Source organism: Berghia stephanieae, chromosome 3 (genome assembly GCF_034508935.2).
Source record: "Berghia stephanieae isolate SIO BIC M18660-M18661 chromosome 3, UCSD_Bste_1.3, whole genome shotgun sequence".
Lineage (NCBI taxonomy): Eukaryota > Metazoa > Mollusca > Gastropoda > Nudibranchia > Aeolidiidae > Berghia > Berghia stephanieae.
In genome coordinates, this window is record NC_088362.1 from 96,641,552 (window position 1) to 96,665,015 (window position 23,464).

General features: G+C 34.6%; 2 protein-coding genes across 2 annotated transcripts in view; one reads left to right on the plus strand and one right to left on the minus strand.

Annotated features, from left to right (window-relative positions):
* LOC144969399 (dynein axonemal heavy chain 5-like) overlaps positions 1-776 on the minus strand; it is an 85,840-nt gene extending 85,064 nt beyond the window's left edge. Inside the window, exon 1 of the mRNA XM_078908508.1 lies at positions 88-776. Coding sequence (XP_078764634.1) covers positions 88-612 — 525 coding nt within the window. The 5' untranslated portion in view covers positions 613-776. The remainder of the gene's footprint in view (positions 1-87) is intronic.
* On the plus strand, positions 768-22,028 carry LOC144968934 (anaphase-promoting complex subunit 7-like). The gene is made up of 17 exons (XM_078907818.1): positions 768-1,225; positions 6,478-6,615; positions 7,016-7,087; positions 7,612-7,695; positions 10,096-10,211; positions 11,145-11,255; positions 11,562-11,649; positions 12,387-12,482; positions 14,160-14,248; positions 14,764-14,893; positions 15,593-15,734; positions 16,828-16,928; positions 17,735-17,785; positions 18,245-18,357; positions 19,611-19,727; positions 20,212-20,323; positions 21,187-22,028. Exons 1-17 carry the CDS (start codon positions 1,154-1,156, stop codon positions 21,235-21,237), a joined length of 1,683 nt encoding a protein of 560 aa, XP_078763944.1. The 5' UTR covers positions 768-1,153; the 3' UTR covers positions 21,238-22,028.
* Positions 22,029-23,464: the final 1,436 nt, after the last annotated feature.

Consider the following 23,464-nt stretch of genomic DNA (forward strand, 5'->3'; position numbering starts at 1 on the left):
TTTTTTTTCATCTTAATAAATATCATATATGCATGTGAGATATGGAATTTTCAAATGTAGCTTATTGAAAAGACTGAGAACTATTACCTGTTGTCTGGAGGTAGACATTGAAGCAGCTGTTTCATTAAGAGCCGTCACAAATTTATCCATGCTGTGCATCAAACTTGTTTGGCCTTCCTCGTTGCACTGACCCCAATCTTTTTGAGCACGAATAAGTGGAATATAAATATCAGCCAAAAGAGAATTAAGTGTTTCAATTGTGTTTGACTTCAGTTCTCCACAGTAAATATCTTTTTCCATTTTGTTCGGATCCACATCTTTTTCTGTCCTGTTTCGTAAGAAATAAAGGATTGTGATCTTCTCCAGGTCCACATCTTTCAGTGTTGCAAGGTTCCCTGTACAATATATTTCTCTTGTGGTTAATTCTGTAATATCTGATTTTTCACAGTAAAAAAACAAACGGCATGGTCCACCAGCTTTGAGGAATCGGTTCACTTTTGCAAGCGTAGTCTCCTCGCACATGAAATCCTCCAGGAGCGTCGGGTTATCGTAGCTTCCAAGCTTAAAGCTCTCCTGGATTTTTCCAGCGATCCACCAGTGCCTCTCATCCATCTTGATACGAAGTTTAGTTCCTTATCAATCAAATCTATGACACATTAAGGAATTGAATACCAGCTAATATCAGAGAACTGGAAGTTCTATGATGGATCAAGTTTGTCAGCCATTTTGATTGTTGTTGTTGGTAACCAAGAACAACTTTCCGGCTTGGACAAGCCACAGGAAGAGCGAGAGGATCAGAGATATGTTTTCCGTAAAACTATATTTCATTTAAATTAATCAATCGGAACCATTTCAGACCTTTGTTTGCTTTCTTGTCACTTTTTTTATTTTTGTAGACTTTCCAAATATTCCAAGTATTATAATCAACCTATAATAATCGCACCCAGCCTCATACTCTCCTCTTATTCCATTCCCCTCTTTTCCATTTATATGAGCGGGAATTAACTCTATTTTAACGTGGAGCTTTTTAGACTTCGGGGAAGGGAGGTTATTATGAAATCAAATAAATTTTCTACCTATAAAACTTGAATCACAATCAAACCAAGGCTTGAAGAAATATTTTTTATTCTTCAAAACACACACACTAAATACAATGCCGGGTCAGATGTTCGATCACATTCGAGAATTATATCAGGCAGATCTTTATGAGGATGTCAAACAACTTGTAAGTGAAAAAAAAATTGGGAAGCTTAGGCTTAGGCGGTCTATCCCATCCTTGGCCTTGGTCTTAGTCTTTGAACTTTAGACTTAGAACTTAGTAGGACTAGGATTCGGGCACTGATAAAGGAGAGAGGTCCCTGTCGCCATCTTATACAGAGGCCGTGGCCAGATGGTTATACAGAGGCCATGGCCAGATGGTTTAAAGGGGAGACCTTCCGAAAGCTCCTAGTGCTAAGAGAAGCAACTCAAATATTCCCTCAACTAACACTAACCCGAACCCTAACAAAAAATAAAACTTATCATAGTACCTCTATGGTTACTACCGCAAACTCGAGGACCCAAATAATTTTGGGGGTTTGGGAGGGGGGAAACTTTGCTTTTTTTTTTGTAAAAAAGTCTAGTAGGGGGTTTGGGAGGGGAGAGACTTTAAAAAAATAAAGCAAAGTTTCCCCCCTCCCAAACCCCCAAAATTATTTGGGTCCCCGAGTTTGCGGTAGTACCCCTTTATGAAAGCCCTCCTAATAATAATATGAAAAACAAACACCCTAGCACCTTTGCTAAGACTTATGACTAACCTTAATATTAATATTTAAAAAATCCTCCGATCTCGAGCTACCCCTAATAGTAATAGAAAAAAAAAAAAGACTAGACTAATTAAATAATATATATATATATATATATCTTCTTCTTCTTCTAGGTTCCATGCCTGGTCCAGGCTTCGGATACTGCATGAATTATCTCTCTCCATTCCTCCCTGTCTCTTGCTTTTTCAAACAGCTCTTGGATTGTTAGGTTGGTGAAGCCCTTCAGTTGGTCTATGAGTGTTTTTCTTTGTCTCCCCCGGGCGCGTTTACCAGGTATTTTTCCACAACTTGCCAGGTATTCATTCTTATCTTTCCTTACTATGTGTCCGAAAAAGGATAGTTGTCGATCCACTATTAAGGGCATAGTTTCCTTTGTTGGTATGTTTGTTTTAGCACTTCTTCGTTCGTTTTGTGTGCAGTATACGATATTCTCTGCATCCTTCTGAAGCACCACATTTCAAAAGCTTCAATGTTCTTTTGTGTTTCTGCATTTGTAGTCCAGCTTTCGCATCCGTATAACAAGATTGGCTACACGTAGCACTTCAAGACTCGGAATCTAATCCCGAACGACATCTGTTTGTTTTTCAAAATGTGTCCCAGGTCCATGAAGGCCTGTTTGGCTTGAGTTATTCTTGCTCGTATGTCTCGGTTACATCTTCCATCTGTTGTCACTATTGAACCTAGGTATTTAAAACTTTCTACGTTGGTAAGTTGCTCGCCGTGAATCGTTATATTGCAGGTGTTGTTGTTTTCGGGGTTTTTCTGTATTACCATGCATTCCGTTTTGGTGATATTCACTTCCATTCCCTTGGCTTCACTATCTACTACTACCTTGTCAACAATCTTTTGAAGTTGGATTTCTGATGTTGCAATGAGTACCGTATCGTCTGCGTATCTTATATTATTTATGTTGTGACCTCCTACTTTTATTCCCTCCATATTAGTTATGCCCCTCATGATTGTTTCTTGGTATAGATTAAACAGATCTGGTGAGGCAACACACCCTTGACGGACTCCTTTCTTAATAGGAATGGAATTTCCTGTAGAGTTTCCGATTTTGATAGATGCCTGCTGGGTGTAGTATAATGTTTGCATGAGTCTGAGGTCTTTCTCATCAGCGCCAATGGAGTGCAGTTGTTTTAGTATTTCTTCGTGGCGTACTCTATCAAAAGCTTTTTTGTAGTCGACAAAACAGAGGTATAGTGGGGTCTGAACCTGTATAGCTCTTTCACTTAAAACACGGAGGAGGTATATTGCGTTCCTTGTCCCTCTGTCAGGTTGGAATCCATATTGTTCTTCTGCTATTTCGGGGTTAATCTTATTCCTTAGCCTGTTGATAATTATACGCAACAGTATTTTGTTGATGTGGCTTATTAAACTTATAGTTCTAAAATTTTCGCATCTGACTGCACCTGCTTTCTTTGGTATTGCTATGAAAATAGAGTTACAGAGATCTTCTGGAATTTTCCCAGTGTTGCATATATTGTTGAATAATATGTGAAGTTCATCAATTGCTAGATCTCCTAGGCTTTTTAATACCTCTACAGATATTTCATCAGGGCCTGTTGCTTTACCATCCCTCATTCGTTCCATGGCATGTTCAATTTCACTTTTGGTGATGTTTGGTCCGCTTTTATTTATAGACCTGTAAATTCTCAGTCAATTAACTGAAATCAGTCAATTTGTCAAATTCAAATATTTTAAAAAAGGAAAGAAAGAAAGAAATAAATAAAAAAAGAAAGAATTCACAAATCGTAGTCGAATGACCGTAAAGTAATTAGGAGTGTTCCACAGCGCTACGCATAGCTCATGGGGACCATTTATATTAACGATGTATATATTGCCAAGACTAAGCGACGCTTTTTATAAAAGGCGTGTCTGAACACATCCCTGGGTATTTTCACACATCCTTCGTTAAATTATTTTTTCACTTTCCAAACCCGTCGTGATCCCAACTGTAGCCAATTTTAACTGAGCCACCGAGCGATAAATTTCACTGTTTCATCTAAGCCAAAATTGACCACATTTACCTGGCGAGTCTCGAAACTATGATAAAGTAAATTGCGAATGTTATGTAGACACCTTCAAATCGAAAGTTAGGATAGGTTGCTACAAGCACATTTCGATTGCCTCACGTTGTAAACAAACTGGTTGACCGTTTCTTCACTGATTGAGTACCTGATTATAAGGAACAATCGTAAGTAGCCTAATTAATTCCCGTGCAAATCAGGACGTTTTCTGCCATTGTTTTGCTCAAGCCCAAGCGAGCTTGCTGTTTTGTGGCGATTTGCCTTCATTTTGATTCTTTGAATTTATCCGCTACGCCTGCCGAAGTTTCTTCTTGATAATTCACTTCTACTTAATAATTCAGTGTATTGGCCAGAAGTCATATTTATTTAAGTTTTTTTTTTTCGCTCATTTACTGATTGAAAATCAAGTTTGCTCATTGCTACATTATTCTAATGTTCTCACAATGGCTTAGCTGTTCGTGGATCGCAATTCAGACTTGTCGAGCATCGATAAAGATGTGAGGAATAAATTCAATAGGTCATGGCCAGAAGTTAAAGATGATAATGGTGATTATATTTCTGACTATGTCAAAAAAATTCCAGAGGCAGGAATATGATTTTGATGAAGTCATCTTTACCTATATGAATGACATGCTCATTTAGCATTCCTTCTACTTCTACATCAAATTATGGCAGTCATACTTCCAGTAAGAAATAACACCCACTATTTTAATGTATTGTATTTATCACTCTCCTCTCCAATGATGCCCTTATTTTTAAAAAAAATAATTGAATCTTCAGTTTGTCGAAGAGTTTCAGTCAATTTTTATAGAGCTCATTTACAGGTCTATATTTAATGGTTCTTTGAATTTCAGTGGTGGTTCATTTCTATTTGGATCATTGTACAGTTCGCCTATGTATTCTACCCATCGGCTTTCTATATGTTGTTCTTCAAATAGCAGTTCCCCTTGTTTGTTTTGGATACAACTTCCTGCTGCTTTGCTTTTCCTTTTCCCTGATAGTTCTTTTATTCTTTGGTGAGCTTGTTGGGGGTTGGGTTTGTATTCTCTTTCGATTTCGCAGCATTTCCAGTCTAGATAGTTCTCGTGTGCCTCGATGCATTTGGATTTAATGTGGTTGTTCAATGTTTGGTATTCTGCAGACCCTCTGTTGCATTTTCGTCTTTCTTCAAATAGGTTTAGAATTTCATTTGTCATCCATTCCTTTTTGCTGTTTATTTGAGCTATTGGTAAATGCTTTTCTGCAGTTGCTTTGACACACTTTTGGAATATATCAAATTTGTTTTCACATTTTTCGTTATCAGGTTCACTTTGGCTTTGTATCATGAGTGCATTTTCAAATTCTTCTCTCATTTTTGTTTGTATGCCATTGTCTTTGCATAACCTGTAATCCCTCTTTATTCTACCAGCTGTTCTCTGAATAGCTTTAAACTTTATCCTTACTGTACAAACAACTGGGACATGGTCACTGTCTACATCGGCGCCTGGGTAGGTTTTGCAATTTAATATGCCATTTCTGAATCTTGATGATACTGCTATAAAGTCTATCTGGTTCCTTGCTCTGTCCCCTGGTGATTGCCATGTCCAGGTTCTTCTTGGGTGGTGTTGAAACCAGGTGTTTGAAATCATTAATTTATTTGTTCTACACCAATCTGCCCAGACGTTTCCTCGTTCATTTCTGTCTCCGAGTCCATGTGGTCCGATTATGTCACCATCTCTGCCTCTGCCAATCTTAGCATTTAGGTCCCCCATTACCATAAGGACTTCTTGTGATTTACACATTCGTTTTGCTTTGTCTAGTGAATGGTAAAACTCTGTCATATCTGCATCTGTCGCCTCTTCTGTTGGTGCATAAACTTGAATAATATTGGTGTCAACTACAGGTCCTCTTAGCTTAACCAGCAAAACTCTGTCTGAGATTGCTACGTGCCCTTTGTAAAATTTGGTTGATTGTTGGTCTAAGATCATCCCTACTCCTTTTTGGAAAGAGGTTCCACCACTCCATATGATCTTATATGTCGTGTTGTTTTCTTGTTTTGACATGGTTCCCTGCTCTTTCCATCTCATCTCTGCCAGGCCAAGAATATTTATTTGGAGCCGTTTCATTTCTTTTAGAATGTTGTTTAGTTTTCCTTTTTGGGCACAGGTCCTGACATTCCATGTCCCAATTTTGGTTTTGTCACATTTGTTAAATTTATTTCGCCTAGTAACTGGCTGACGGTTCGGTGTGACCTGACGAACATCACGCTCCCAACCGAGCGAGGCAGCAGTCTTCCGTGAAAACATGCTCCCCTTTACACTGTCACCGTTTAACAATTTGGACTTATTCATGCAGTTAACTCGGCAAAGTTACAAGAATGGTTTGCCATTGCCTATTCTTGTCGCCCTCTGCAGTTGGCCAGCTTGACCTGTTACCGTTCGACACCACGAGGAGGTTGCAGTAGGGCTTGATGATGATTTATCTTTGCAGACTTGGCATCATCCATTTGTCGAACATATATATATATATATATATTATATATATTATATATATATATATATATATATATATATATATATATATATATATATATAGTGGATTTGTGCTATATAAAAGGTTATGCTGGTTTTTTGTTTGAATAATTTGTCTTGTTCTTTCTGTAGATGTGTCTGGTTTTGTCTTTGATGGATGGAGCTGCTGGTGCTGACACTGGTGAGGTTCTCTCTCTTCCACAAAAATACCAAAGCCTGATTTATTATGGAGATGCTCTGTATCACACGTCAGAGTACAAAAGATCTGAGGTAAATTGCTAGATAATAACTGTATGTGAAGTTATTCGTAAAATGTAATAACTTTGTGAGTAAAGAAGTTATTCATAAAACTTGAATAACTTTGTATGTGAAGAAATTCTTGATAAATTTCTTATTCTATAGATTTTAATTGGAATTTCAAGGAATTTTTAAATTAATATTTTTTAGCACAATGAAACTTTGTTGCATATTTTTCATACTAAATATGTTGTTTAAGTGAAGATTGTGCAAACAGGGTGGCTGTTATATTTTATTTAAGAAAAGAAACCCAACTTTTTCTGTTTGAGCCTGTGTAGTTTATGAGTGAGAAATGTGATTATCAATGTGTAATTAAAGCAGAGTGAATTGTTTACCTAATTATTATGTATTTTATATTCTCTCTATTTTGCAGAGTATATTCATGCGATGTTTACAGCTTCGAAAAGCACTCAACAAGAGCAAGATAAAAACAGTATCGTCAGTGGTGAGCAATGTGTTTTACAATCTAACTTGTCAAGATTAATAATAATTTATTAATATTCAGAATTTATGTAGTGCAAGCAGATGATAATGAAATTTAGCTTAATTAATTTTTGCATTTTATTATGCATATTTTAAAAATATTATCATCATTCATTTTGACCAATATATGTAATTAATAGTTACAAAATTACATATTCAATTTACAATGATTAGACAAAACCCATTCCTATAATGGTCAGGATGATGGATATAAATTGTTTAAAGTTGACTTTTGGAGCTGTTGAGAAATGTTACATATGATTGTTGAAAAGAAATTATATTTTTCAAACAGGAATATTTCAAAATCTAAAATATCTTTTCACTGATCATGTGTTTCACAGAATTAGTTTTAAATATATTAGAATATTCTTATGTATTAAGCTCCATTATCATCATAATCATCCTTTGTTTTTATTGCGAAGATTGCAATGTATTTCATTATAATGTAACCTCTTTTGTCTTACCGTCTATAATTTTATAATAAAGGAGTTGACATCAGAAGTGGATGTGAAATATAAGATCTACCTTTGCTTGAACAAGATGAAACAAAACTCTGAAGCACTCAGTATAGTAAGTTTTGGTTGTAGTAAAGTGCTTAGATACTTATAGGATGATCATTTTCATTGTTTGTTTTGTTTAGTTTGGTTGTTTTGATTTTTTTTTTTGATTTGTTTTTTTTTTTCTAAACAAGGGATAATTGTGACCCATCGTCTGAAAGCAGTTTTATGTCAGGATTAATCTGGATGGTGAACGTTGAATTTAAAGATTAATTTTAGGATTTTACTTGGAATAAACTTGTAATTCTGAATATTTTTGCTTTAATATCAGATTGACACTTTGGGCCACCATTTTACTTCAATCATGCTAAAGTAAATAAAGTCCTTAAGGCTTATGGATCTGGAGATTATATCTTCTCATTTTTCTTCTATAAATTGAAAGCCACTCCTGGTTTAGTCATAACAGATTTACCAATGAGGGTTTAACAATAATCGCTCAACACATGTTCATATTTATCCATACCTGATTCTTTAGTGTTAAAATAATAGTAACAGTTGCTTGCTGCCCTTTGGATAGGATACCAGTATATTTCAAAGTACTCTCGACCAGATCTAAAAAGCCCACTTACCCCATCATTGCTGCGTGGACAGAGATATCATAAATAATACACCACAGCTAGGTGGAGTCTATACTGTTTCCTTTGCTTGTGGAGTGAGAATACACCACCATTTAGTTATCAGCAGCCTTTTGAAGTTTTAGAATTAAATTTTTTTTTTTGTCCTCAAACATTTAATATCAAATAGATATCAAGATTTTAGGTGGTTCATTCAAACTTAACGAACCTCTAATCATAATAATTACATGGTTTTTATATAAATTTAATCCATATACAGTGCAACACGCGTTCGTCAAATTCACGGGTTCCACAAGCTAGGACAGAATTTCCGAATGCTGTCCTTTATTGTATTGATAAATTTTTCACGACATCCACAAACCGTTTCATGGTTCTAGACGAACTAAACCGAGACAACCTTGACCTCCTCTCCCCCCCCCCCCCCCCCCCCCACGCACACACACACACACACTGCCCACGAAGAGAGAGAGGGAGGGAGGAAGCAGGGCATCATAGCCTAACACTGACCAAAAAGTTATGTCATAATACAAGGCCAAAGCACCAAAAACTTTAAAATATTAAAATAGAATGAAATTTTTCAAATCGTGAGGTGTATTCAATAGTTTAATCTTTGGGATCAGTTTTTTTCCTTGAGCATAACTAACAACAACTCACTAGGCTCTTCAATAACCTAAAAATGACGTTGAAATACAAGTCCTAATGTTAGGCTCTAAGTCTTAAGTTAACAAAGGGTACGTGCAAAGCAAGTTGTGTTGTGCCGTAGCCTTTGTGAATTTATAGCCTGAAAGTGACAAAATGATTATGTCTTAAAACAAGACGATGGTCACAAAAGAATTTTTTTTTCCTGTGAGTTGCATTCAATAGCTCAATCATTTGTGTAATTTATTACCTTCAGCACAACTAACAACAGTTCACTCTTCATTATTTCGAAACAAAAAAATATTTTTTCATGATAATTATTATTTGGAAAAATCATACAGATCATACATATAAGTTTGAAATTAAACTTTTAAAATTGACTTGCTTAAAAGTCTGCAGTTAGGGGGTGTGTCCATCTTTCCACAGAATTTTTAAAATTTTAAACTAATTTAGCGTTTAAAGGGAAAAGTAGTGTGAATGTTATAAGCCTAAAGTTAACCAAAGACTTCTGAGAGTATTTTATTGAGAATTAAGAGGTATCTTAGGTAAACCCTTGGGATTTAGACCCAGTATCCAAATGTCTCTGCGCATGGCAGAAGTCATCGTATTTTAACATACAAAAAGAAGACAATGCCCACTTTGTTTAAGGTCCTTTCTTTTACGATCATGGCGTCAGCTGACAACACCATGCATATTTTTCTGTCACCTGTGTTAAAGTTGTGAGAGATGTTCAGGATCTGTAGTGTTGATTGTTTCTGTTCACAAGCACTGGATAGCTATCGTCTCAGGCTATAAGTTTACAAAGGCTACGGTTGTGTAGATAAGTGCCTTCCCACTTTCCTTCTTCTCGCTACCCCAACATCCTCTTACGCCATCCCACATTCCGTAATTTTTGGTGTGGTGGTGGTAGTGTGTGTGTGTTTGTGTCTAAGCAAAGTGAATCAGCAGTGAATGATATTTATTATTTACAATTTTGCCAACAAAAGGGCATAGGTGACGTCTTCAATCTATGAGAGCTGGATGCAGAAAACATTGAGATCATATACTTGTACAGTAGGCTCCATCACAGTTTGTCCCTTGTCTTATACTTATAGCCATATTTACATATTCATCCCCCGTGTAGTTCGACAAATGCGTGTTGCACTGTAAATACTTGCTCTTTATATATAGTGTATATGATCAAAATTTATTTTACACAGCTGGAGAGCATCAACACAAAGAAAAGGAGTGCCCGTGTCAATTTAGCCCTGGCCAAGTTATACTTACACGAGGGAAGAGACAGATCAGCTATAACTTGCTATAAAGAGGTCATCAGGTCTGGACTTTTTTTATCTTTTCTTTTTTCTTTTTATCTTTTTATTATTTTTTGTTCTTACATTGTACAATTTTGATTTGTGGCAGAAATGCTGATCTTCAGGGTAAATGTATAGTGTTGATGCCTCAGTAGTATTACGACTCATCTGTTTTACAAATTCAATTAATGTTGAGCATGTTCAGTGACTGGATGGATGACAGTGTTTGCTTAAATTCTTACTCTGCTATTTGTCTTTGATTACTGATTTTCACATGCATGACATATTGAATGAGTACTTGGGTATAGGTTGAGATGAATGATATTAGAAATCTAATGAGATGGGACAGCTGACTGTTATGGGAAGCAATGTCTAGCATGGTAATGTACTTTGTGGATACTGGTTCTGAAATTAGGAAGTGTAGAACTCATAAATGCTAACTTTTTTAAATGGCTTGGCTGAATTTAAATGAGATCATGATTTCTTCCACTTCTTAGTATATCTTTACTATTTTAACTCACTCAATCCTAGAGATTTTTGCTACTTTTCAAAATTAGAACAAATGTATTAAAAAATGAGCATGAACATAGATAGTCTGATTCAACTATCATTCACATGTAAAAAACTAAAAACATTATCTTTGATACTATGCCTATAATTTGTCTCATAAAAATGTAATAAATAGGCATGGGGTAAAAGTAACCTTGGCAAACTACGGATATAGTCGATGTTAGGGTTGAGTGAGTAAAAACCCTGCATCTTTACAGAGAGATCAGAGAAGTAACGTAACTCGTGCTTCAATGAACGAAGCCAGGTCACACTCTAACCACTCTTCAATCCTTATATGCTTTGTTGTTACTGCTCTCTTGTGAGCTTGCAGTCAAATGACAATCTCATTCTCAATTTATTTTTCTCACCTCTTATTCCCATTTATTTTCTTGTCTTTATTCAAACAGGGAACACCCACTAGCATTAGAAGCCCTTACCAGTCTATTGAGCCTCGGCATGAGAGGCGTGGAGCTGATGTCCTGTATCATGAGTTCAATACCTCAGTCTTCTTGTGAATGGTTCGTGCATTTGTTTCCAATCTTAAGTTTTCATGTTATCTATTTTCATAACGTTTTAGATTAACATTAATAAACCTTCATTGAGACGAAACATTTGAATTTCAATGTTTCAGGTATCTATGAAGTTAGGACAGATAATAATATTACCTTCCCAACAAGAACCATGGCAGGGTTCTTGTAATCAAGAATACAGAGGCATGTAAGTAACAATCTGACAACTCTTATCTCGTCTAAAAAAGGACTGGTTTGGTTCAAAAAGATACCAATTGATATGTCAAATTATTTGTGATTTTTTGTACGTTTCAGGTTGAGTACTTGGGTCAAGGCCCATGCACACGTGGCAGCCAAGGAATACAACCCTGCTATTATCACATTCAGGGCCATGGAACCTAAAGTATGTGCTCATTCATATTTATACTTTTTTTTCTTTGTTGTTATTTTTGTCGGAAATTAAAATTTAATATAGCGCAATATCCACTAAATGTGCTCAAAGCGCTTTACAAGGGGTCCCTGGTCAACAGCAACATTTAACATGTAGGACGGGACATGACGCCTGTTAGGCGATATTGCAATTTTTCGGACAAAGACAACGCTATTAACGGCCAGGTACTCATTTTACACCTGAGTACAGTGAGAGAATGTGAGCCTTTTCCAAGGACTCAACTATGCGCCGAGCGCGAGGCTCGAACCCAGGACCTTCCGATCCGAAAGCGAGTGTCATACCACTAGACCGCATAGCCACACATTTATGTTAATATCTTTTTTTTTTTAGTTTGAAAATAATTAACTTAAAGCTGTGCTCAGACTTTGGTTAAATTATCTTAATAGTAGTCCAGGGGGTCCTGGTTCTGTATTATCAACCTTGCTCACTTGGACAAGGCTGATTCCTTTTGACATCAGCTGTTTGTTTGTTTTTGTTTTTTTGTGTATTTATAAATGGAATGAACACATTGATGATTGGGTAGGGGGGGGGGTAGTTGACAACAGGATACAGATACACATACTATTTCAGCTTCTTGGAAATTAGAAATTAAAAGCATTTGATAGAAAATTTAATGAATATCATTTTGATTTAGATTCCCCCTTTTTTTCAATGCAATATCTTATTATGTTTGATTTTGTTTCCCTCAGCATGGCCTCAAAGACAATGTGTTGGTGCTAAGCAATCTTGGTGAAGCTTGTTTTCATGGTGGCCATTATATACAAGCCATAGCTCAATTCAAGCGGGTAATCTTCTTTTCTTGTTAAAAATTTTGTTGTTATTCTTTTTATAAACTTTTTTTTCACAAACCACCATTAGATGCCGTAAAAACAATTCCCACAAGTTCGATTGAGGTAATTTGCTGATGATTACATGTTTTTTTCAAACTCAGTATTGCCAAATTATAAAGTGGAGACTGCATCACTTTGTCCTGCTGCATTGCTAAATCTAAAAAATGACAACTGGTACAGAATTAAATGCCATTTCATCTGAATTTTCTGAGTTTTTATGGTGTAGAGGGGCACCGATAACTCAGTTGGTAAAGCACTGGCTTCACAGGCAAAGGAACCAAGATTGAACCTGGTTGAAATTGAGATTTTTTTTTCTGACCCCTCTGTCCATCCAGCAGTTATTTCGTAGCTGGGTTTGTTAGACTTGGTGGAAATTACTCTGTGATAGACTATAAATAATAACGTGAAGTTGAATGTAAGCTTCAATTTAATTACAAAAACAGATCAAATGAACGTTTCGGGTTTCCCCTTTATCAACAAAACAGGATGAATGAAACACCACAGATCTGTGGTGTTTCATTCATCCTCTTTCATTCATCCTGTTTTGTTGATAAAGGGGAAACCCGAAACGTTCATTTGATCTGTTTTTTGTAATTAAATTGAAGCTTTTATTCAACTTCACGTTATTATTTATTTCTTTGAGCTTCGAGCAGCAACATCTACACTGTGATAAACTATGAATGTGAAACAAGAGCTCTATTTAGGAAATTGAACAATTGGAAGACCGCTGGTCCAGATGGTATGAAAGGAAAAGTTCTGAAAGTTTGTGCTAATCAAGTTTGATGCATATATCCAGTAATTTTTAATATGTTTTTCTCGTGCACATGCATCCCCAGTATTCGGAAAACCGCTAAAAAAATCATGTTTATAAAAGAGACAATATGAATTCCAACATTGATCTTAGACCTGTTGCATTTTCTTGTTTTTTGAAAAGCAGATAATACTAAAATTTAGCATTGATGTTAGTCTCTCTCTTAGATCAGTAACAATTTACATATCAAAAAAAGCGTAGTGTTATTTTTACCAATAAGCCTATTTACGAAATTTATCCCTATTTCATTTTCATTTTAATTTCTATATTCATTTATTTTACTATTGATCATTTATTCTATTCTAATTAATGCTTTGTGAAATGGTTGCAATTATTTATTGGATTTTTATTATCCCCACACGTCTGTACAAAAAATTTCTAAAAAAATGAAATGAAAAGTATTATTATTATTATTATTATTATTATTATTATTATTATTATTATTATTATTATTATTATTATTATTATTATTATTATTACTATTATTACTATTATTATTATTACTATTATTATTATTATTATTATTATTATTATTATTATTATTATTATTATTATATTATTATTATTATTATTATTATTATTATTATTATATGCTATGGAACCAAGGATAAACTAAGGCCTGATAGACCTTACAAAGCATTTGCTCTTAAGATCTTTTGTTTTTTTCATCTGAATACTGACTAATTTTTTAAAATATTGAAAATTTGATTTCGATGCTCATCTTCCGAGCAAGAATATTTGATCATTTAGATATATATCTAACAACCATCTTGATATGTGTGCAAATATAATCTAATTGCCTCACGTATGCTCACAAACAGGTGCACACATTGGACCCATTGTACATGAAAAATATGGACATTTATGCTTATCTTCTGGCCAAACAGAAAAAGACAGATAATTTGCATTCGTAAGTTGAAATTGGTTTAACGGTAATATAATTATTGCCATCACACAAGGATTACTCATCATCATCGGAGAGAGAGAATGAGAGAGAGAGAGAGAGAGAGAGAGAGAGAGAGAGAGAGAGAGAGAGAGAGAGAGAGAGAGAGAGAGAGAGAGAATAAGTAGGAGTGAAATATCTGTTCAATGTTACAGTTCTCATTTAACGTTATAACAAGTGTAACTAAATGACAAATTGCCATATTTATGGACAATAAAGATCTATTATTATTATTATTATTATTATTATTATTATTATTATTATTATTATTATTATTATTATTATTATTATTATTATCAATAATCATCATCATCATTATCATTACATAAATCATCATCATCACCATTGATATTGGTAAGAGTGAAATATTTTTTTGTCCTGATAAAAGTATTTTGCTACAACTTTTAAAAACATGATGTATAAGAGATGTGAATGATTTCAGGTGTGTTTAGAAAATGATATTAATTTTATTCCCTTATTAGATTGGCTCAAAGTCTGATGTCCATATCTGAGCAACCAGTGGAATCGTGGATTGCTATGGGTTACAGTTCTTTATATTCTCCAACTCTAAACAAAAACAAAACAATCAGAGCTATATATTGTGCCCAGAAGGTAAGTGCTTGACCACACCGCACTTTTTATTTTATTATTATGAATTTCATCAATTATCTATCTACACTGTCTTTTATTTGAGTTGTTTTGTATTAATAATATACAGTATACATTATTTTATACATTGGAGTAACTTTTGTTGTTGTTTAAAACCACTGACTGATAATGGCAGCGTGAACAGAATAGATATGACAATTGAGTTTAGTTGCATGAATTTTATATACATGCCCAGTTTTATGAAGTCAGTCTAGACAGACTGGCGCCATGTGTCAAAAGTGACATAAGATATATGTATATAAATAAGATAAGAAAAAGAAAAAGATTTTTGTTTTATCTGCTGATATTCTTTTCATCTTCAAATTACGTTAGAGTACTCATTATCATGCTTATTACACTAGACATTTTTTTTTTTTGCCTCAAATATCTGTAATTGCAATTTATAGTGATCACTAAACTGCTAGAAACTATGGACAGTGAAATGTATTTAACAAAAAGGAATATAATTGAATAGTTTTACAATCTATCTGGATTTTGTGTGAAGTATTACTGTTTTGATCGACTGTTGTTAGATGAAGAGAGGTTTTGAGCCAGAAATTTTCCATGTGAAGTATTTTATTTTTCAAGCTGTATTCATTTTCGTTCATTACTTGTAGTTTAATCCTCTTTAATATTCATGTAAAACTCAAAATGTTCCTACAGGCCTACACGCTAGACAATCTTTCTGTTCAAGCATTAGTACTCAAAGGTGCTGCGTTACTCGACATTAAAAAGAGTCAGCAAGCAATGCAACATTTCCATGAGGCCATCAGAATGGCACCTAACAGATTTGAAGCCTACCAAGGTATACAAACTTATCTCTTTTCGAAGTGCTTTTTTTCACTTACAAATTTAATAAAGCACATTTTGTTACAATTTTTTTTTCTGTACATAGTTTGATTAATGTACATCAGCTTTTGTCCAGGCCCTGGCCGGATACCCTAGCTGGGAGGGAAACAGTCAAATGTGTAGAGTTTTGGGGTATGATATTTTTTTCCTTGTAAATCATCTCTCTGTTATGCACTATATTGTTTTGTTTACATATTATATATGATTTGTAAACATTTGAGTTGGGACCTGTGCTTGTGTCTGGATGAGACTTTTAGGTGATCTCAAACTAAGTACTTTGATAGTGTGCTCTTGGAATCTACATCTGTTCCCTTTTTGAACCAATTCCCCTTTGTCTTACCTTTTCTTGGGTGCTTTACTAGTAATTCTAGAACTTTTTACTATCCCATTTTCTTCCTTTTTACTGGCGCTGATATGACCTTAATGTGTTGCAAGCGCCGTAAAACCCTTAAAAACAAACAAACAAACATAACTTTCCAATGGTGTATGAATTTTGTCAGTGTGACAAACAGAAATTAAGTTATGGACTGTTAAATACTGTGTCTTCTATCCCCCTATATCTGGTTTCCAACATGCTTTCTATCTTTGTCTTGGAATGAGATTACTTGGTTTTGTCCTGGCCCTGTCTAGGAAGGAAACAGTCAAATGTGTAGTTAGTTTTTGTGGGTCATCTCTCTGTTGTTATGCACTGTATTATTTTTCCTTTAACATATGTATGATTTTTAAATCATTGAGTGTTTTCATCTTGGCGGGGACCTGTGCTTGTGTCTGGATGAGACATTTAGTGATCTCAATCTAAGTACTTCGATAGTGTGCTCTTGGCATCTACATCTGTTTCCTATTTGAGCCGATTCCCCTTTGTCTTGCCTTTTCTTGGGTGCTTTAATTGTAATTTTAGACCTTTTTACCGTCCCATTTTCTTCCTATTTACTGGCGCTGATATGACCTAATGTGTTGCAAGCGCTGTAAAACCCTTAAAAACAAATAACAACAACCCCATGTTTTACATTAATATACATCATCATTGGCTACTTTCTATTCTTTCTCAGGAATGATAGATTGCTTGATGAGTAATCGGAGGGTCAAGGATGCTTTGGGTTGGGCCACGAGAGCTTGTAAGATCATAGGAATTAATGCCAGGACATTGACTGTGAGTATCTATAGTATATTGTATAAAACTAGAATACATAGAGATGAAAGTAGTGAAAATAACTCAGATATAATTTTTTAGTCCTTTTTTTTCTTTCCATGGAGATGAGAGTATACAAATACAAATGAATAAAGGATTATAAAAATCTGTCCCCACCTAACCTGTATAAATTGAGAATTCTGGATAAGGGTTGCGCTATTTAAAAAAAAAATAATATTAAATATTTTAAAATGAGCTTTTATATAGCGCAATATCCACTAATTGTGCTCAAAGCGCTTTAAAAGGGTTCTCTGGCCAACAGCAACATTTAACATGTAGGACAGGACATGCCGCCTGTTACGCGATATTACAATTTTTTTCAGACAGAGACAACGCTGTTAACGGCCAGGTACTCATTTTACACCTGAATAAGGTGAGAGAATGTGAATAAAGAGCCTTCTCCAAGGACTCAACTATGCGTTGAGCGAGGCTCGAACCCAGGACCACTAGACCACATAGCCGCATTTTATATAAATACATGAATAAAAGGAGTTAATATACAAATACAGTAGAGCATATGTATAATGAACATGCCTGTAATGATTCAATAGACGTATCAAACACATTTCTATGCCCCATTTTGCCCATATTATTTCCTCTGAAATAAAGAATTGTTGATAAACCTCTGCCTGAGGTTGTTCTTTTTATCCTGTCCCCATTGTACAGTGAAAATCTAATTGAAGTGTCATATTTAAATATATAAAATTTATTTTAATTTTCAATATCTTTGTCATCTAAACTTTTATTTATTTATTTATTTTTTTCAGCTGGCGGCATCAGTGCTTGCTAAAGATCCTAAAAATGACATTGTTCAAAAGGTAATGATATTAACTCACTCTTTTTCTTTCTCTTTTTGGGGGGGATGGGGGGGGGGGGGGTCAAATAGAGCTAAATTAGGATTATTTGGCCCCAGATTCTTATTTTTAAAAAATGAACATTGGTGAAAATATGATTATTTTACCCGAAACAGAGATATGATTAAATTAAAGTGCACACTATTTCAGTTTAACGTATTTTAAAGTGATAATTCATCCATTTTGGATTGATACAGATTTCTGTGGCAACTCTGAAATTTTACTTTAAAATTTGCTTGAAATCTTTCACTTTCAGCTTCCGTTAATGTAAATTGTTTACTTGAAAAATGCATATCTTTTTATATAGCATCTCCTGTATAGATAGAACTCTTGTTTCCTAAAAAAAAAGTTCTTTACTCCATAACTCTGTTGTTGTTGTTGTATTAAAGTGTTATTTTATTACCTTTTATTAAATTAATGCAGGCAAAACAGTACTTGAACCGTGCTATGACCTTTGACCCTAACCTCCTAGATCCAGTCTACCTCATGTCAGAAATTTTGATTCAGGAGCACGACTACTCTGGTGCTGCTGATTTGTAAGTTTTTTTTAAGTTGTGACTTATCGAAGACAAAGAGTCCAAAGGAGGGAATAGTTAGATTGTTTTTATACATATGAACTATTTTCAATTGTTTTCTTGTCTTTTTATTCATACTGGCTCTTTGAGCCACCTTTGTATGTTCCGAAAAATTTTTGTTACAGCTTCTTTAATTTAATTTGTATCTAGAATTAGAATTTGATAAATATGATACAATATTATGATAACTTTGTCCACACGTTGTCAATTATTTGTGGTGCTACAGTATTTGTTAAAAACTTTGTATCTGTTTTAAACTTAACTTGTTGTGTTCCTGACATAAATCTCTTTTTACTTATTTATCCTTTTTGTGCCAATTGGCATGTAAGACCATGAGCTGCTGTTTCCATTCTACCCTGTTAACGCCTGTATTCCTCTCCTAGCCCCAAATTGTCCAACCTGCAGCATCTATCTGCCAGGTAGTTTTGTGGCTGCCACGTTTTCTTTTTCTTTCTAGAACCTATGTGTCATCGCACAGTCATTATCTGATTCTTTTCTTAGTATTTGATGGATGTATTTTCACCTGTTTCTTCATTGTGCTCAACCCTACTCTAATGCATTTTCCTGGGTGGGGTTCCTGACCTCCCATAGTGGGCAAGGAGGTACATACTGTGTCTTCTATCCCCCTATATCTGTTTTCCAACATGCTTTCTGTCTTTGTCTTGGAATGAGATTACTTGGTTTTGTCCTGGCCCTGGCCGGAGTCCTGGCTGGGAGGGAAACAGTCAAATGCATAGTTATTGTTTTGGGAGATGATATTTTTTTCCTTGTAAATCATCTCTCTGTTCTGTATTATTATATTTGTTATTTTTAATGTATAATGTAAGCATTTGAGTGTATTCCTCTTTGTTCGGATTTTGTGCTTTTGTCCAGATTAGACTTATAGGTGATCTCAAACTAAGTGCATTGGTGGTATGCTCTGGGAATCTACATCTGATCCCTATTTGTTCCCAGTTCCCCTTTGTCTTACTTTTTCTTGGGTGCTTTAATTGTAATTCTAGAACTTTTTACTATCCCATTTTCTTCCTTTTTACTGGCGCTGACATAACCTAAATGTGTTGCAAGCGCCGTAAAACCCTTAAAAACAAACAATACATTTTCTTTGCTTATATGGTCCGCCCTGTCATTTGACGTTCCTGACATAAATCTATTTAACTTTAACTCAGTCACATTCATTTGAATTATTTCCCTTTTCTCTCTTTTCTTTTGGATAGGTTAAGAAAAATGCTCCAAAACCACAGCACGACTCAACTCCATCAGCTGCTAGCCGAATGCCTAGCCAACCTCAACCAACACCAAGAGGCCCTGGATCAATACAACATTTCTTTGAGGTTATCTAGTGTTTGTATTTCCCATAGCATAGATTAATTGAAAGTATTGAAAATCAGAAATGAAGTTTAACAATAGGTTTAACTCTCTCCATACCAGCCATTTTCAGGAATTTTTCCCAAAACTTCACACCCAACTAACACAAAAATATATTTTTTATCACTCAAACACAATAGCAGTAAGTTCTTGCAATAAATACTTACTTAAGTAAAACACGCTCTTCAACACACTGTTCATTTTCTTTTAATTTAATGATGTACAAAAGAAATTTGTATAAGAAAAATGTTGGTTGTATCTTAACGAATGTGACGATTTTCCTATAGTTGGTAAGGAGAGGGTTAAGGAATGAATACCAGCACTTCTATGTAGTCGTTTTTGGTTTGGTCAAATCGTCACAAAATTAACATTTTGTCATATCCTCACATCTGAAGACGTATTTATATCAAATGATTAGCTGACTCTTTCTCTTGCATTTTCTAACATCAGCCTTGACCCAAACAACCAGAAAGCCAGAGAGGCATGTGAGCGTGTGGAGAAACATAACGAAGCAACTTACGATGTGGATGCTGAAGAATTGATGAATGCAAGCGACGACGAGGTTTGTCCATTTGTTTTACAGTCACCTCCTTGTTTGGAATGAAAGTGAACAACATTATTATGAATTCAAGGATTGGAGATCTGGCAAACACCCCCTATGTTTTTAGATCTGTTTAAGTTGGGATACTCTATTTTTATTATTTGTATTTAACTCAGTTTTACAATTTCATGCCTGACTCTTTATTTTTGCTACGTTAAAGAGACACAAACGTCTTGCTATCTTGTACCATCACAAAAGAAAGTCTTTGTGCTACTACTCCATTTTTAATCTTTGTATATAACTCAATTTTACCATTTTATACCAGTCTTAATTGTTTTAAAAATGGAACAAAAAGAGACTATCATCATCATTATTTATCATCTTTCTTCTTTTTTTTTTTTTTTTTTTTGTTCTGGGGTTGGGGGGGGGGGGGGGGGTGTTTTTTTTTGGCTATATGAAGAGTTTTGATCTCACAAAATAAAATATATCAAAATTTATGATGGGGTAATTTTTTTTTTAAAGTGAAAAAATCAATATCATTATTTTAGTTGGTTTTCGTAGTGTAGCAATGTTTGAAGCACAAGGGGAATAAAATGCCATTGAGCATGATACCTTCGGTTGGGTATCTTAAAAAGAAAAAATATTCATTTTAGTGCCTTTCAAATTTTATAATTTAGAGTATTGCACAGTATCAGAAACCTAAATGAAATCTTTTATCTGTTTTTATCTCGCTAAAAGATTTAATGCTATAAAATTATCATTCCCGTTTTATTATTTTTTCTCTTTTCTTATGCTGTGCAATACTCGTAGATTGCGTTGTTTTTATTGTCGATACCAGTGCCTGCTTGTTGTTTATTTATTCCGAGATATTCCTTTGTTTACAGCCTGACTACAGTGATGGAACATGGTCAGAAACAGAATTCAGCCAGCCCTGACAGTGACAACAAGAGCAATGCAATCTCTATTGGTTCAATTCCAAGTGTCACTCCAAGTAAAACGTTCCCTATGACTGTATCAGGGAACACCACAACGTGTTATATTCATTTTGAGAGCGTTACATTTTTTTTCCCATGAGGTTTTTGAAAGGAAAGGAGATAATTTCATTCCATTGAGATAAGACAATTCCATTAGTGACTTATCACACTTTTGTATCTTTCTACTGCGGCTAATTCATTATGAATTTAGCTTCAACTTCAACTTTTGTCATCTTCTTGTTATTCTTCATCATTTTCATCATCATGATTTATAAAGCAAATCAAAAGGATTTTAATCTATAAATCCAGAGACACATCCCTGTTACTACTCACGTATGATAGCAATGGTTTTGACATTTTGAATTTGAAATCAATGATGTACTTTCATGCCCAAAAAAAAAAATACAAAAACCTAATTAATTAATTGAAAGTAACAACAAAATGTATAAATTTATTTAATCATTTAGTTTTTAAAAAACTTTGGTTAATTGAAGGAATGTCTAAACTTATATTAATTCAATTGTTTTTTCTAAATGGTAAATCTTATGAAATAAATATTTTTACGAGTATGGAAAAAATGATTACCCAGTGTGTACGTAAACCACTTGATTTATTGTCTTATATAATTCAGTTGTTTTTGCATGGGTTTGCTATGAATATAGATATATTGTAAGAATATTATGAGAAATGTAAGTGAAAGAAAGAAAATCAACATATAAAAACCTTTCAAATTAAAAGTGCCAAAACAAGGATTGTAATTTATATGACCATATTTGTTTGTATTGTACACTACTATTATTTATTATTATTTATCATCAACACCATTATTTTTATTATTATTATATTATTATAATTATTATCATCATCATAGTCAACGTTAAAGTTCTTTAAAACTCTTAGTTCATTTTGATATTCTTTAGTTTGTGCTGCACGACAAGATAGAAATATGTCATGTCTTCCGTGAAGACAGAGATTGATGTTTAGTTTACAAGACAAAGACTTACCACGTCTGCCATGCAGATGGAGGCTGACATTTAGTCATTCTAGTCTTAGTTTCAGATCAAAGTTTCAGTTGAGTACCTTCTGCATCTAGGTTTGTCATTCACATCTCAGTTCATTTCTTCATTATGGGTGTGACAATAGTTGCAAATAATTTTTAAAATATATGGACTACACCAGGTAGGTAAATTACGTTATGAAATCACATACGTCCGTCTTCTTAATTTGTTGATTTTAATTCTGAATCTCTCTGACTGTCCTTTGTATTGTAAACCATCTTTTTTTTCATCTGATCTGAAACATCCCAAAAGCATTACATGTAAGCATAATTACACTCGAGCATGAAAATCTTGAACAAGTAGGGACTGGGTCTATTTGTTTGAGATTTTCGAGTTTTCCGTGTTGAGTATTTTACAAAGGATGAGGAAGAATATGAGGGAGGTAAACGTGGGTGGTCTTGATAAAAGTCACATTATAATGATTACTACCCTTTTTGTGAACTCGGTCAAGCGTTGAGAGTGAGAGAATTCAATTTCCTTTTATCTGCGATCTTTTACACAACAATGAAGAGTTTTCACTGGTGTTACATTTAGTGCATCTTGTTCAATTACAGAAATGCAATGACGATTCCCACTGCGTGTGCTTAACAAAAAAAAGCCAGCAAATTACATTGTGGATTACACACTCATACTCTATCACTCCTCACTTAACACCCTCACGCTCTTCCCTCTCACCCATGGCAGGCTAAAGAGAGAGGGCATTACTCTCATACAGCATCATCTATGTAACAGATGATAATGCTCTCACCCCATCTTTCCCATCCCTAATTGTTTGTATCATTTTAATACGTAACAGCTACCACCTAAAGCATCACTGCCTTGCTAGTCTCCCATCCCAACGGTAAAGGTCATGATAATGGCACTGGTACACAATAAGAGTGTGATGTAACGTCATCAAATACAAGGCGATGGAGTGATAGGTGGTGTGCGTGAGACCCTGGCCAAACATGCTTTGCGATCCCCTCTCAGTTCAACATGCACACACAGATGCGTGGATACACACACACACACATATATTGGGACACACACACGCGTAATACATTAACTGACACTTAGCACTACAGGGAGAGTGATGGCATCTTTTGTTTCCATTCAACACAAACAATTTGAGAAAAAAAATTCACTGGACT